A 13,045-nucleotide genomic window follows, 5' to 3' on the forward strand; every position below is an offset into this window, starting at 1 on the left:
AAAAAATTTTTTTAACTACAAGATTTGTAGAAATTCAGGATATTTTGGAACAGCTGTGTTTTGTAAATATGAAACAGGTTCAGCTATTGAATCCAGCTTTTTTGAGGGGTGTTTGCTCAGGGTTCCTGCCTTTTGCAAGTTTTGCTGGACAAGTGTAATTCTTTACCGAAAGGAAACATTTGTGCTCCCAGATGCCACCGAGTTATTGAAACAGAGGCAGATAAACTTAGTCAAGAAGTATTTAGTAATTACTGTGTGTTCCAGTATATTCTGAGTGTGACACAGCTCCTCAAACAGTTTATAATTTGGGCATGGTAACAAGCCTGTTTCACATGAAACAATTAGAATAATCTAACCAGGATTATAACCGAGTGCCCAGTGATGTGAATCAGACTCAGTTCGGTGTGCGTTCCAGAGAAGACGGGTCAGTCAGAAAAGACTGCAGTGGTTTGGGAGGGATTTGTAGGTAAGTGATATTGACCCTGGGTTTTGAGGGTGTAAAGGTTTGAAAGGGAGAGACAGTTGTTTCTTCAGAGCTAGGATGGGGAGGGGACAGTAATGCAGAGTGATTTGGGGACAATGAGAGATTAGCCCAATTGGAGCAAAGGATTTATGAGGAAAAGTAGTAATATAAAAACAAAATGGTGATACTTTTTCTTCCCAAATGAGAAGTCTAGCTATATGTTCTAGTATATAAACAGTGGGGGAAGATGTTTGAAATTGAGATTGGCAAAGAATATCTGGGGTATGTATTTCAGTCACCACAGAGAACCCAAGATCCAGTATGGTGGCCGAGGTTAAGAATACTTACAAGAGCTCTGCACGGGGCTCAACAGGGTCAACCATCATTATGAGAGCAATGTTTTAGAAAGATCTGGAGTCAGGATGCTCAACCCCCAAGGCTGCAAATCGATTCTGAAGGTATAGATTGACCCCTCCATATACTTTTTTTAGAGGAGCTTGACAAGTATTTATCTTCTGGGTCGTAGGTCTGTGGAAGCAAGGATGGCATCATCTCTATGCACTCTTGTATCCCCAACACCTAACACGGTGCTCACCACAGAGCAGGCAGTCAAAATTTATTTCTTAAAAAACCTGGGAATGCTCTTCAGGACAGACAGGATGGGGGACACACTGCAGGTAATAGAGGCATAGGATAAGTAAAAAATGAGGTGCTTTTATTCACCCAGCAAGCTCAGTGTTTCAACTTGAATCATTTAATGATTTTGACCTTAGGATGTGGCTACCTAGTAGAGAATGAGTGGGGTGAGGCTGACTGTGTCTCAGAGTGTATCTGAATTGCTGCGAGCATTGGCGCCCAGCAAGACAATCGGAGATTGAAAGCTGCAGGTCAGAGGCAGAGCCGTCCCTATTTTCCTGTGCTTTGGCAGGAAGTGCATTTTATAGAAAAGTCAGAGAGGAACTTAGGGGAAAGGAGAGCTCTGAGCAGTGAATTCACAGCTGGCTGACCAGGCACTGCCGCCACCATCACCGAAGCTGGCCCTCCTCCTCAGGGCTGCTCCATGGGACCCCGCAGTCACTGGTCCAGCCCGTCCCCGGGCTCTGGGGGGCCCTGCCGATGAGGATGGCGTGACAGGCCAGCGTCAAGGATGGTAAGGGGTTCTTATTCTTTGATTTAGGCATGACTTGACTTACTTGCATCTAAAACTAGTCTGTTTTCACTTCTCGGCAATTTAAAAAATGGGTGTAGCATCTTCTAACCTGTGTGTGCTTTCAGAGCTAGCTCAGAGGTCTTCTCCGAGTCATCACCCAACTTAGCAGTGAATTTGATCAATGTGAAGGCTTGGTGTGCAGCTGTACCCGGGTCTAGAGTCCCGAGACTGAAATTGCGCACTAGTGTTCTTTGGGTTTTCATAAGCTTCTGCTCCGGAGGCAAAAGGCTCTCAACCGAATGCGTGTGAACTAAACACAAGTCAGGGCAGTGAGAAAGAACCTTGGTCCCCGTCACACTTTACAAACTGTGCCATCTGATGAGGATCCTGGCGGCCATGCGAAGCTTGAGATGCAGTCCCCGTCACATGCTGGGGCCGGGCATCCATTAAGAATTTCGGACATTCTAAAAGCTTGGGGGTATTTTTAGATGAGGCTTGTTCCTATGAATGAGGAAGTCTGGCAGATGGCTCTTCCGCCTGGATTTTTTTTTTTTTTTTTCCCCAGCTTTCTACCAATATAGTACGGAGAAAACTGGCAGGGCTTCTTTCTCTAAGGACAATGGGGGGAAAAGCCATTCTGAAAACACTGGGCGGCAGCTGCAGAGCTCAGTCTCTAAGGACACCGGGCCTCTGGCTGCGTATTTCATCGTACTCTCCTGTGACTCTGGCTAATCAACGGGAGGCAGGGAAGGAAGTCTGAGTAAGAACAAGTCGTTTATCACGCTGCGTGAGCAAAGACATCTGTGCAGGTCCTGCTCTCCCTGCAGCTGATAAGAATGTTATTCACCACCCAGAGAGGAAAGACCGGAGTATGTGGTTTCAGCCCGTTGAAGCCACTTCCTTAAATGACATGACATCAGATTGCATCTTCTAGATGGTTGGCACCAGTTTTATGAACAGCAGATCAAACTATCATTAATGAGGGGAAAGTGCCTTTAGAAGCAATCAGTAGAGTCTTGCTGTGCATCGTTGGGTGCCCTTGGATGGTCATCTGGCCTTAGGTTTGACAGAACAATCCAGTAGGGCTCAGAAAAGTCACCTTTGGAATAGTGAGCCTTGCCCGGGGACTCTTAAGAAATCTATTGCATGCATAGATGGAACACACAAAAGCAACTTGTCAGTCTCTGCTCTGATGATAAGCTTTCCCTTTCATTATGAAATCTGAGGTAGTTTCGCTCATTCCCTACTTAAGATGGCAATTCTCTAAGAGTGCAGATAACACGGGCTTCCAAGAAAGACGATTTTTGATGCAATTTATATGAAAGAGTCATCACTCCCAAGATTTTGCTATTATGAGAAAGGGTTACCCCTTTCTTCCCCATTTACACCAGAGAATTCCGAATGTTTACTGGGCTTTTGTTACCTGGTGGGAGCCTGGGCTTCTTGAGCCCTTTTAGTAGAGAAAGAGTAATATTCCCAGAGCCGTGGAAACATGAAAATTCCCCCTGTGCTTAAATACTGAGATTTACCAAGGTCTACTTTTGGAGGCTTCCCACTCCCCTACCCATACACACATGTTCAAGCTGCTGAAGATTTATGCTGCAACCCCAAGAATAAGCTAATTTTGTCTGCATTCACTTGGTGAGTTCAAAACTGTGACTTCTCCCTCATAGTGACTAGATTCGGAAGAACTAATTTCTGAAGTCTCAGAAGAGTGGTTAGGTCTGAGAAATAACTTTTTCCGTCTATAAGGCTCTTTTGTGGTTATTACTAACCTTCACTGAATCTGCCTGTCCCATGGTGTGGCCTGGTGGAAGACCTGCTGGGTCATCCTTTCTGTCCCTTGCCTTTCAGAGGCTCTGTAGCAGGTCAAGAAGAGTGGCCATCCCTGGGCTCTTGCAGGCCCTAGTGACTTTCTGTCCTTCTAGAAATGTTTGTTTTCGATTTATCAAATATGTCAAGCCTACAGTGAAGTTCAAAGAATAATTTAACTGTCATGTGTCCTCCAAAGATTTTTCAAGTATTATTAACCTTTTGCCATTTTAGATTTTGAAAAATAAAACATTACCGGTCCAGTGGAAGATCACTTCGTATTTAGTTTGTTTCCTTTTCCCATTGTTACCCAGAGTATTCAGTATCTTGAAGGTGATGAGTATTATTTCCATTTTACTACATATATATGATAAACAAAAAAATTATAGCATCGTTGTGTATTTTTAAAAGATATTTAAACGGCATCACAGTGTACTTGAGACCTTTTCCAAGTTACTCTTTTTTTTTTTTAATTGAAGTATAGTTGGCATACAATTTTATATTAGTTTCAGGTGTACCAACATAGTGATTCAACAATTATGTACATTATGAAATGCTCGCCATGCTGTGTAGTTACCATCTGTCACCATACAAAGTTATTATAATACAATTGACTGTATTCCCTATGCTGTACTTTTCATCCCCGTGATTTATTTATTTATTTTATAACTGGAAGTTTGTACCTCTTAATCCCCTTCACATATTTCAACTCTCCCCTCACTTTCTTTCCCTCTGGCAACCACTAGTTTATTCCTTGTTTTTATGTGTCTCTTTTTCTGTTTTTTGTTTGCTCGTTTTGTTTTTTAGATTCCACATGTAAGTGGGATCATTGGGTATTTTTGTCTTTCTCTGTCTGACGAATTTCACTTAGCCTGATGCCCTCTAGGTGCATCCATGTTTTTACAAATGGCAAGTTCTCATTCTTTTTTATGACAGAGTAATATTCCATTGTATATATGTACCATCTCTTCTTTATCTGTTCATCTATCGGTGGACACTTTGGTTGCTTCCATATCTTGGCCATTGTAAATAATGCTGCAATAAACATAGGGGTGCATATTATCTTTTCAAATTAGTGGGTTTTTTTTTTCAGGTAAATACCCAGAAGTAAAATTACTGGATCATATGGTAGTTCTATTTTTAATTTTTTTGAGGACCCTCCATACTGTTTTCCACAATGGCTGCACCAGTTGGCATTCCCATCTACAGTGCATGAGGGTTCCTTTTTCTCCACATCCTCACTAACATTTGTTATTTCATATCTTGATATTAGCTATTCTGACTGGTGTGAGGTGATTATCTCATTGCAGTTTTGATTTGCAGCAACGTACTTTTAACATCAACATTTAAGAGTCATTTCAATATTAGTATATTAAAATCAAGTTCATTTATTTTGAATTCTATATCATATTCCATTATAAGACTATACCACAATGTATCCATTATTTTCTTGATGGACCCTGGACTGTTTATGATTCTGTTTTTGCTATTAGTAACACCATGAAGAGCCTTGTTCATGTATGAGAGTTTCTTTAGATCTCCACTGAATAGTACAATAGCCAGTAGCTTAAAATGTGGCTAGTCTAAATTGCATTGTGCTGTAAGTATAAAATACACACCAGACTTTGAAGACTTAGAATGAAAAAAAAATGTAAAATATCTCATTAATGATTTTGTACTCATTGCCTATTAAGATGACAATATTTGTATATATTTTATTAAATAAAAGATACTATTAAAATAATTTCACCTATAATTTGGCTACTGAAATGTTTAAAATTATATATATGACTTGCACCATAATTTTGTTGGACAAGGCTCGTCTAGATCAGGGATCAGTAATCTACCATCTACAGTGTGGTCATCTGTGTTTGTAAATAAAGTTTTATCGGAAAACATGTCCGTTCATTTACATAGAGTCTATGACTGCTTTCCTGCTCCAACAGCAGAATTGAGTAGTTGTAACAGAGACCATATGATCCATAAGCCTAAAATATCACTCATCTGGCCCTTTAAGGAAATGTTTGTTGAGTACCTATTCTAGAGCAATGATTTTTAGCCTTTTTTAAACAACGACCCACAATAAGAAATATATTTACTATCATGATCTGACAAGCACACACCTGAAACAAAAGTTTCACAAAACAGTGTTTCAAAAATCCTTACTATAATATTTCATGTGTTCTGGTCCCATAGCAGCATATTTTGTTAAAATAAACTGCTGGTAAACTGCCATGACTCACTAAATTGACTTAGCCTTTCATTCACTACTAGTGATTTGAATAACATTGCTCAAGGAATATATCCAAGGGATGTGTGTGTGTGTGTGTGTGTGTGTGTGTGTGTGTGTGTGTGTGTGTGTATTCACACGTACACTTATTTACGTGTTTTTTAGCCTTATCTGTTTATATACATTTCATTCAGTGTTTCTCTAGGTTTACGGAATGGGGAGCTTTGTCCGCTCAGCAACTCTGGTGCTGGAACTTGTCCTTTGGCAATTTTCTGGACCTGAGGAGCAAGAGATTCCAGGGGCCACTTTGGAGGGGGCTGGGTCATTGCATTGCCACAGAGCTGGCTTCTCTCCTAGACCGAGGAGTTGTCATTGCTCACAACTGCATATCTAGGCTTTATCTGCAAAAGCCGATTGATGGATCTGATGAGAATAAACATATTTTACAAAACTTTCTATGATTTTATTTTGCCAGAGGGTAAAATAAAGATAATCAACTGCCACAGCACTTCCTAAGGATCTAATATTTCCCAGAGCCCTACAATGACATTAAAATGTAAGAAATGGTATTAGTCATAACCTTGTCATCACTGTCACAACTTACATTTGACAGCTGAAAATATTTTCTAATGTGGTTCTAAGAATTGGGGGTGAGAAGGACGTGTTCCTAAAGAGTATTTCATGGTAGCTAACAAACTTTCTCTAAACTTTTCTGGTAATCAGCACAGGATGCCCAGGACTGTAAAGACCAGTGCAGGGCCTGGCAATGTTGAACACAAAGAACAATCGATAAATTCTTGACTATAAGGTCATGTGCATTAAATAAGGCAGTTCTGATGCCAAATCAATACTGCATTGTATATTTCCTACAGCAGATATTGAGATATAGATCTGCTGTAGTGGGAACAGGAATGTCATCAGGAAATATCAGTTCAGACAAATCTGGGTTACCACCAACAGGGAGAGAGAGAGCTAGATTGATTGTGGTCTGCCTCATTTTGTGGTGAAAATGTCAGGTCAGAGTGAATATTCATGTAGTCCTTGGAAAAAGGGAAGGAGAAATCAATAAGCTAACCGCTCTACCTGATAATGGCAGTGTTTTCTCCAAGGCAAGTTATTTTTCTCTTGAACTTGGTATTCTGGTCCTTGATGTATTGGTAATGATGTCTTAGAGATGCAGCGAAAGATTTCATAGAAAGCCTAAGGGCAGATTCTGTACTTCAGGAAGAAGGGTTATGTTAACATCTTTCTGAGCATTGCACTAGAAGTCTGGTTAAATTGATATAAAGTTTTCCTTAATTCCAGGGAACAACCTAGACCCTTTGAAGTTCTGTCAAGAGAATGCCAGGCAAAAAGAAATCCCACCTTTTTAGTCCTAATTTGCAATTCACTTGCCCTGTGATCTTGCAAAAGCTACCCAATCTCTGTATATCTCTATACATTGACTCTTATGATAATGTTCATGTTTTTCTTCATAGAGATGTTATATAGTAGGTGTTGTAAATGTTTTGGCCAACAGGGTCAGCATACGAAGGCGTATTTCCTCCCAAACCATGATTTTGGCATTTGTCTAAATTTTGTAGACTCACTCCTCCTAACCACACTTGAGAAATCTCCTACCATTCATGTGCATAAGGTTTCAAAAGAGGGCCCGTTCTCTCTTCTCGAAAGCGTTTTTTCAAAACTTGCTGGTACTGTTCAGGCTCCGGGAGCATAGTAGGTTCATGACCCATCACCTGGTTTTTTAACAGAAACCAAATTAATTGCTTTTATTGTTTGTTCTTACATTTTCCAGGCACCTTTTAAAGATGAACAAGAGCAGCTCTGATTTGGAGAAAGTGAGCCAGGGCTCTGCAGAGAGCCTCAGCCCTCCCTGCAGGGGTGTCCCCGTCAGCTTCACCACGGGTTCCACAGACAGCCTGGCCTCAGACTCCAGGACCTGCAGCGATGGAGGTAACAGACTTCACCTTGACGGGGAGGCTTAGATTCTCCCGGGTCTGGAAGGCCAGCCCTGGGCTCGCTGTCACGATTGGGAATGGCTGAGCTAGACCTACCGTCTTGGTCCTGCTTTGCCCATGAGGTAGACTCCACCCAGGAAGAGTTGGCATTAATCCCCTGTTGGATACATGATGAGGTGCCTCATTCTGCTCTCTTTCCACTGACACACAGTGCATCCACTGATTCCTGGGGTGATGAGCCATTTATGTATAGGTCTGTTCTCCATTTCTGTCCTCGGGATTGGTTCTCAGGGGATTAGGTACTGCCAACCACAAGTTTCCACCCTCCATGTTACTCTCTCTCTCGCTGTCTGCCATCTTGTTCGCTCCTTCATGTGTATGAGTGCACACCCATGTGCATACATGCACACACACACTTGGACACAGCAGGTGCTTATATAAATGTTTGTTGAATTAAAGCATGGAGGCTTCATGAGGCTACCATCCATCCCACTCCCTGGAGAAAGCTCTAAGGCGTACTATGTGGGTATGTCCTGATTGGGCACATTCCTGAGAAGGAACTCTTGTGTTTCTGTAGTTGTGGTGGGTAGTATTAAAATCTCTCACTGTTTCAACATTCTTTGTGCGCGTGTGTGTCTTCTCCTGCATTTCTCTTAAACTCGCTTTAACATGTTAGTTTTCAACATGTGCTAACATGACGACCTTTCTCACTCCTGTGGAAATATTTCTTCCCAGTAGGCAATTTTGGAGTCAAGGCTTCCATCGTAAAATCACAATCACCAACATATTTCGATTGGAAAGATGAGTACTGCTAAGTCTAGAGCATATGTTGTGTCAGTCTGCGGAGTGTTCTTATGGGAAACTTCTGATAGCTCAGACTTCAAAACAGGAAATCTCTTAGTCTTGATTGGGGTGGGATGTAGCAAAAGAGGGCTTGCTTTCTCTGCAGATTTTCCTGGGCTTCCATTTTTTTTCCCTTTTCCCATCAAATTGTGCAAAAATTCTGTGAGGTGGATTATTCCACAGAGAGCTGGGCTGGGCTCACAGACCTTTGGACCCTGTGCCCTGATGTGCTCTCTCAGGGATTGTGACCAATTCTGAGGGAGCAATGTACAGTGGAGCCTCACTGGCCACCAGCCAGCTCATGTTGATGAGAACTCTACCTAACTGTCTGGGCACTGGGCTAGTCAGAACCAGCAAATCATGTTTGCTTTCAGGACTCTTCAGGTCTAGCTAGGAAGACAAGCCTAAAACACGTGACACACAGGTGGCTGGTCTAAGCTAGGAGATTGGGCTTCCCAGAACATGAATGTTTATCAAGGCTTCCAGAAGAAAGAGGAATCAATGAGGGCTGAGGAAGGGTTCAGGGAAGGCGTTTGGAAAAGATGGCACTTCAGCTCATGTTTCAAGTGTGGTTACAGTTGAGGAGGTAGAGGGAGGAAAGGGCTGGGCAGGTTACGGAAACAACAAAGGAGGAGCCAAGGCACAGGGTTAGCAGGGCATGCTGGGAAAAGGGTAGGACCACCTGACACACTTCAGTGGAAGCAGGCAAGGGGAAAAGGGGACCAGAGGTTGGTGGAAAGGTAGAGGCTGGATTGTACAAAACTCTCAAAACCAATGTGCAGAAGTGGGAAATAATGGAGCCCCTGGGATTTAGGAGTACGATGGTGACACCTAACTCAGACATTTTCTAATTAAAATGAATGTATTTTCATGGTTCTGCCTTTATCACGAGCCAGTTATTCAATGGGAATGCACTTCAAAATTTGAATTCCTAGATCAACAAAAAGTGTATACCTTGTTACTAGACTTTGGGTCCTTAGAGTGAACCACTTCTACCTGCTGTTCCTGCTTATGGCTCTGTACCCCAGACCATGCTTTCTTTCTCCACCCTCCCTTTGTCACGTCTATTAGACGTTAGTCTGGAGACTATCTAGAACCACACTGGTCATGAAATGTGAGGAACCCTTCAGTCCGCTTCTCATCATTAACCAAGGTGGCTTGCTTTCGATCTATTCCTAAACAGTTATCTTTCAGTCCCATGAATTCTTACTCGCTTTTACCTCATAAAAATATTGTTGAAGTATTTATCCATCACGCCTTTTGTGACTATTTGTATCTAGTACTGAAGCTGAGACAGAGGATCTGAATAAGAGAGGTAGAATTAGTTCAAGCTAAAGCTCCTGGAGACCAGAATGTAGGGTCTACTTCTCTAATATTAAATATAAAGATATCATTAGACTATTTGGTCAGTAAGAATTCACTAATGAAAAGAAACACATTTTGCCGACTTTTTGTATCTGCCGTAGAGGCTGACCTGAGTGAGTTGAGGACAAAGTCATTCCAGAGGGTATCATAATAGTAGTTTGTGTAAATTTCTTGGAAGCTTATCAGGGTTAGTGGTTAAAGTTAGTTTTCTACTATTTGGGTTTTGTGGCAAAAAAAAAAAAAAAGTTTTACATTTTATAAGAAAAGGGGCGCCTGGGTGGCGTAGTCCGTTAAGCGTCCAACTCTTGGTTTCGGCTCAGGTCCTGATCTCAGGGTCCGGAGATGGAGCCCCACATCGGGCTCTGTGCTCAGTGCAGAGTCTGCTAAAGTTTCTCTCTCCCTCTTCCTCTCCCCCTCTCCACCAGGGACGTGTGCACCCTCGTTCTCTTTCTCTCTCTCAAATAATTAAATACATCTTTAAAAAAAATTTATAAGAAAAACAAACATAATTGAAATGTATAACTTTAAATTTTGTTTACAAAGTATCATTTTTATATCAATATTAACTTCACTTCTTTATGCTTGTATTGCATGTCATACCCCTCAAAGCACATCTGTTATCCCATTTGTCCATGTGGGCAATTCAATTGAACAGTGAGTCAACTCAGTGGAAGGAAAAATCCATGTAAGCAGTTGTTTGGTTTATGCTTGGTTTGGGAGGGACAAACTGCATGTGTCAGGACAGATCCATGAATGCTGCCAAGAGGTGATCTGTAGTGAATAGCTGTGAGGCACAGTGGTCAGCTAAATGACCCCCCACAGATCGTCAGCAGAAGACTCTCGTGCTTTAAATGGTTCCTTTTATTTTTTTTTAAGATTTTATTTATTTATTTGGCAGAGAGTCGGCGAGATAGGGAACACAAGCAGGGGGAGTGGGAGAGGGAGAAGCAGGCTTCCCGCCGAGCAGGGAGCCCGATGCGGGGCTTGATCCCAGGGCCCTGGGATCATGACCCGAGCCGAAGGCAGACGCTTAAGGACTGAGCCACCCAGGCACCCCTAAATGGTTCCTTTTAAATAGGTGAACCTGATGTCACATGAAGATCATTTTCCTCTTTGATTTAGGATAACGTTAAAATTTAGTGCCACAGTTTAACATACATCCTGGATGCCAGGTTCCCACAGTACAGGAGATTAGAAAGAGCTCTGTTAAACCGAAGCTGTTGGCACCAGCAATAGATAAGAGGTCTGGCCACACAGTGAATGTAGGTATGAATTCACATGAAGGTATGTACCAGGTCAGTGTTCGTATTTTTATGGCTAGCAGACCAGAGATATGGCCAAGTTAATGAAATATCTTGATAGTAGTCAGCTTCTTTTCCTCAGTAATTATGCCAAGAGGATTTTTTTTTTAATATTTTATTTATTTGAGAGAGAGAGAGAGAACATGCACAGGAGAGAGCACTAGTGGGGAAGGGGCAGAGGGAGAGGGAGAAGCAGACTCTCTGCTGAGCAGAGAGCCCGATGCCATGCGATGCGGGGCTCCATCCCAGGACCCTGAGATCATGACCTGAGCTGAAGGCAGCCACTTAACCCAGTGAGCCACGCAGGTGCCCTCCCTGCAAGAGGATTTTTAAAATATATACATTAGTTCAGTCATTGACTTGAGAGGTATTTGTTGAATCCAAACCTTGTGCTGGATACAATTTTAGATGTTGAACATACAACAGTGACAAGAAAAATGCCCAGTTCCTTCTTCCACATTCCAGTGGGGAGAGATGGACAAGGAGAAGGATAAAGGGCTAAAGCAGCCAGTGCGTCAGATGGCAGTGAGTACTACGGGGAAAAATCAAGCCAGGAAGTGGGCAGGGAGGGGTGGGTGGATCTGTCGAGAGAGACGGTAAGTCCACGAAGATCAGAGGTCGGTCAGGAGTGACAGCCTAACCTTCACTGAGCGTTCGTTCCTCTACTCAGGCTGTTACCTGAGACTCTGTAAGAAGAAAAGGTGGCCCTTAAAAAGGCATCTAAAACTCCCTAGCTGAACATAGTGTGTTCTATCAAACAGGCTGTCCGAGCACTTGATCCTAAATTGGTGGGGTTGGTCTAATATATTCCATTTGGTGTTCTGCTCTAACATGGTTAGGCCCACCTCATCCCCCGCCCCAATGGAGACAGACTGAGTCATGGGTTCTATTCTGGGAGATGGATTAGTGAAGGATGAAGGAGCTATCCTGAAGGAAAAGATACTCATTTTTCAGAATGTCTGTGGCCTGAGCCCTTATGATATCACAAAAGTGAAGCTTTACCTTAGTTTAAACTATTCCCTTTAAGCTGAATTTTAAAATATATATTATTACTTCAATAAAGTCAGTACATGTCTCTGATGACAATTCACATGATGGGGAAAGACATGAAATGAAAAGACACAGTCATCAGATACCCTTTAAACAATCTCCTGCCTTTGACATATTTTGAGCATATCTTTCTATATCTTCTCAGAAATTTTTATCCATATTTATTTTTTTTTAATTTTTTTTAAGATTTTATTTATTTATTTCACAGAGAGAGGGTGAGCACAAGCAGGGGGAGTGGCAGGCAGAGGGAGAGGGAGAAGCAGGCTCCCCGCCGAGTGGAGAGCCCGACGTGGGGCTGGATCCCAGGACCCTGGGGTCATAGGATGCTTAGATGCTTAACCAACCGGGCCACCCAGGCGCCCCTTTTATCTGTATTTAAAATGTCATAATCCTCAATTTGACACATTTTTATACTTAATATATCTTGAAGTCTTTCAAATCAGAACCTCTGAATTGATCTCATTTTAATGCTGCGTATTTTGTCATTGTGCGAAGTGGTTAAACCCCTCTCTTAACAATGCATGGTTAGGTGATTTTCATTACCAGTCTCCAGTAAGATCCCGTGACACACTTGAAGATAATTTGGTGAACATATCTGTAAGATAAATTCTTAGGAGTGGAATTGATATGTCAAAACATATGCATTTTAAATAGTTGTTCCGAAATTATCCTGTAAAATGTCAATTTACGCTTCCATCAACAGCATGAGAAAGTGCTTTGAACTAACTGTTAATTTTACTGTTAATTTGGAAGAAAACCCCTACATGATCCCGTGTTCTTACAGGACATGGAGAGTGCACGATTCCGGAGCCACACTGGGGTGGTGGGCATGGAATGTTTGCCATGAGCCAGTTTCCAAACTGAGACAGGGCT

At 42.1% G+C, this 13,045-nt stretch overlaps 1 protein-coding gene across 1 annotated transcript in view; it reads left to right on the forward strand.

The window, feature by feature from the left end:
- The window catches only part of PRAG1 (PEAK1 related, kinase-activating pseudokinase 1), a 50,215-nt gene that overhangs the window by 21,257 nt on the left and 15,913 nt on the right, over positions 1 to 13,045 (forward strand). The window contains exon 4 of the mRNA XM_027599881.2: positions 7,451 to 7,608. Coding sequence (XP_027455682.2) covers positions 7,451 to 7,608 — 158 coding nt within the window. The remainder of the gene's footprint in view (positions 1 to 7,450; positions 7,609 to 13,045) is intronic.

This window comes from Zalophus californianus, chromosome 2 (genome assembly GCF_009762305.2).
Source record: "Zalophus californianus isolate mZalCal1 chromosome 2, mZalCal1.pri.v2, whole genome shotgun sequence".
In the NCBI taxonomy this organism is placed as follows: Eukaryota; Metazoa; Chordata; class Mammalia; order Carnivora; family Otariidae; genus Zalophus; species Zalophus californianus.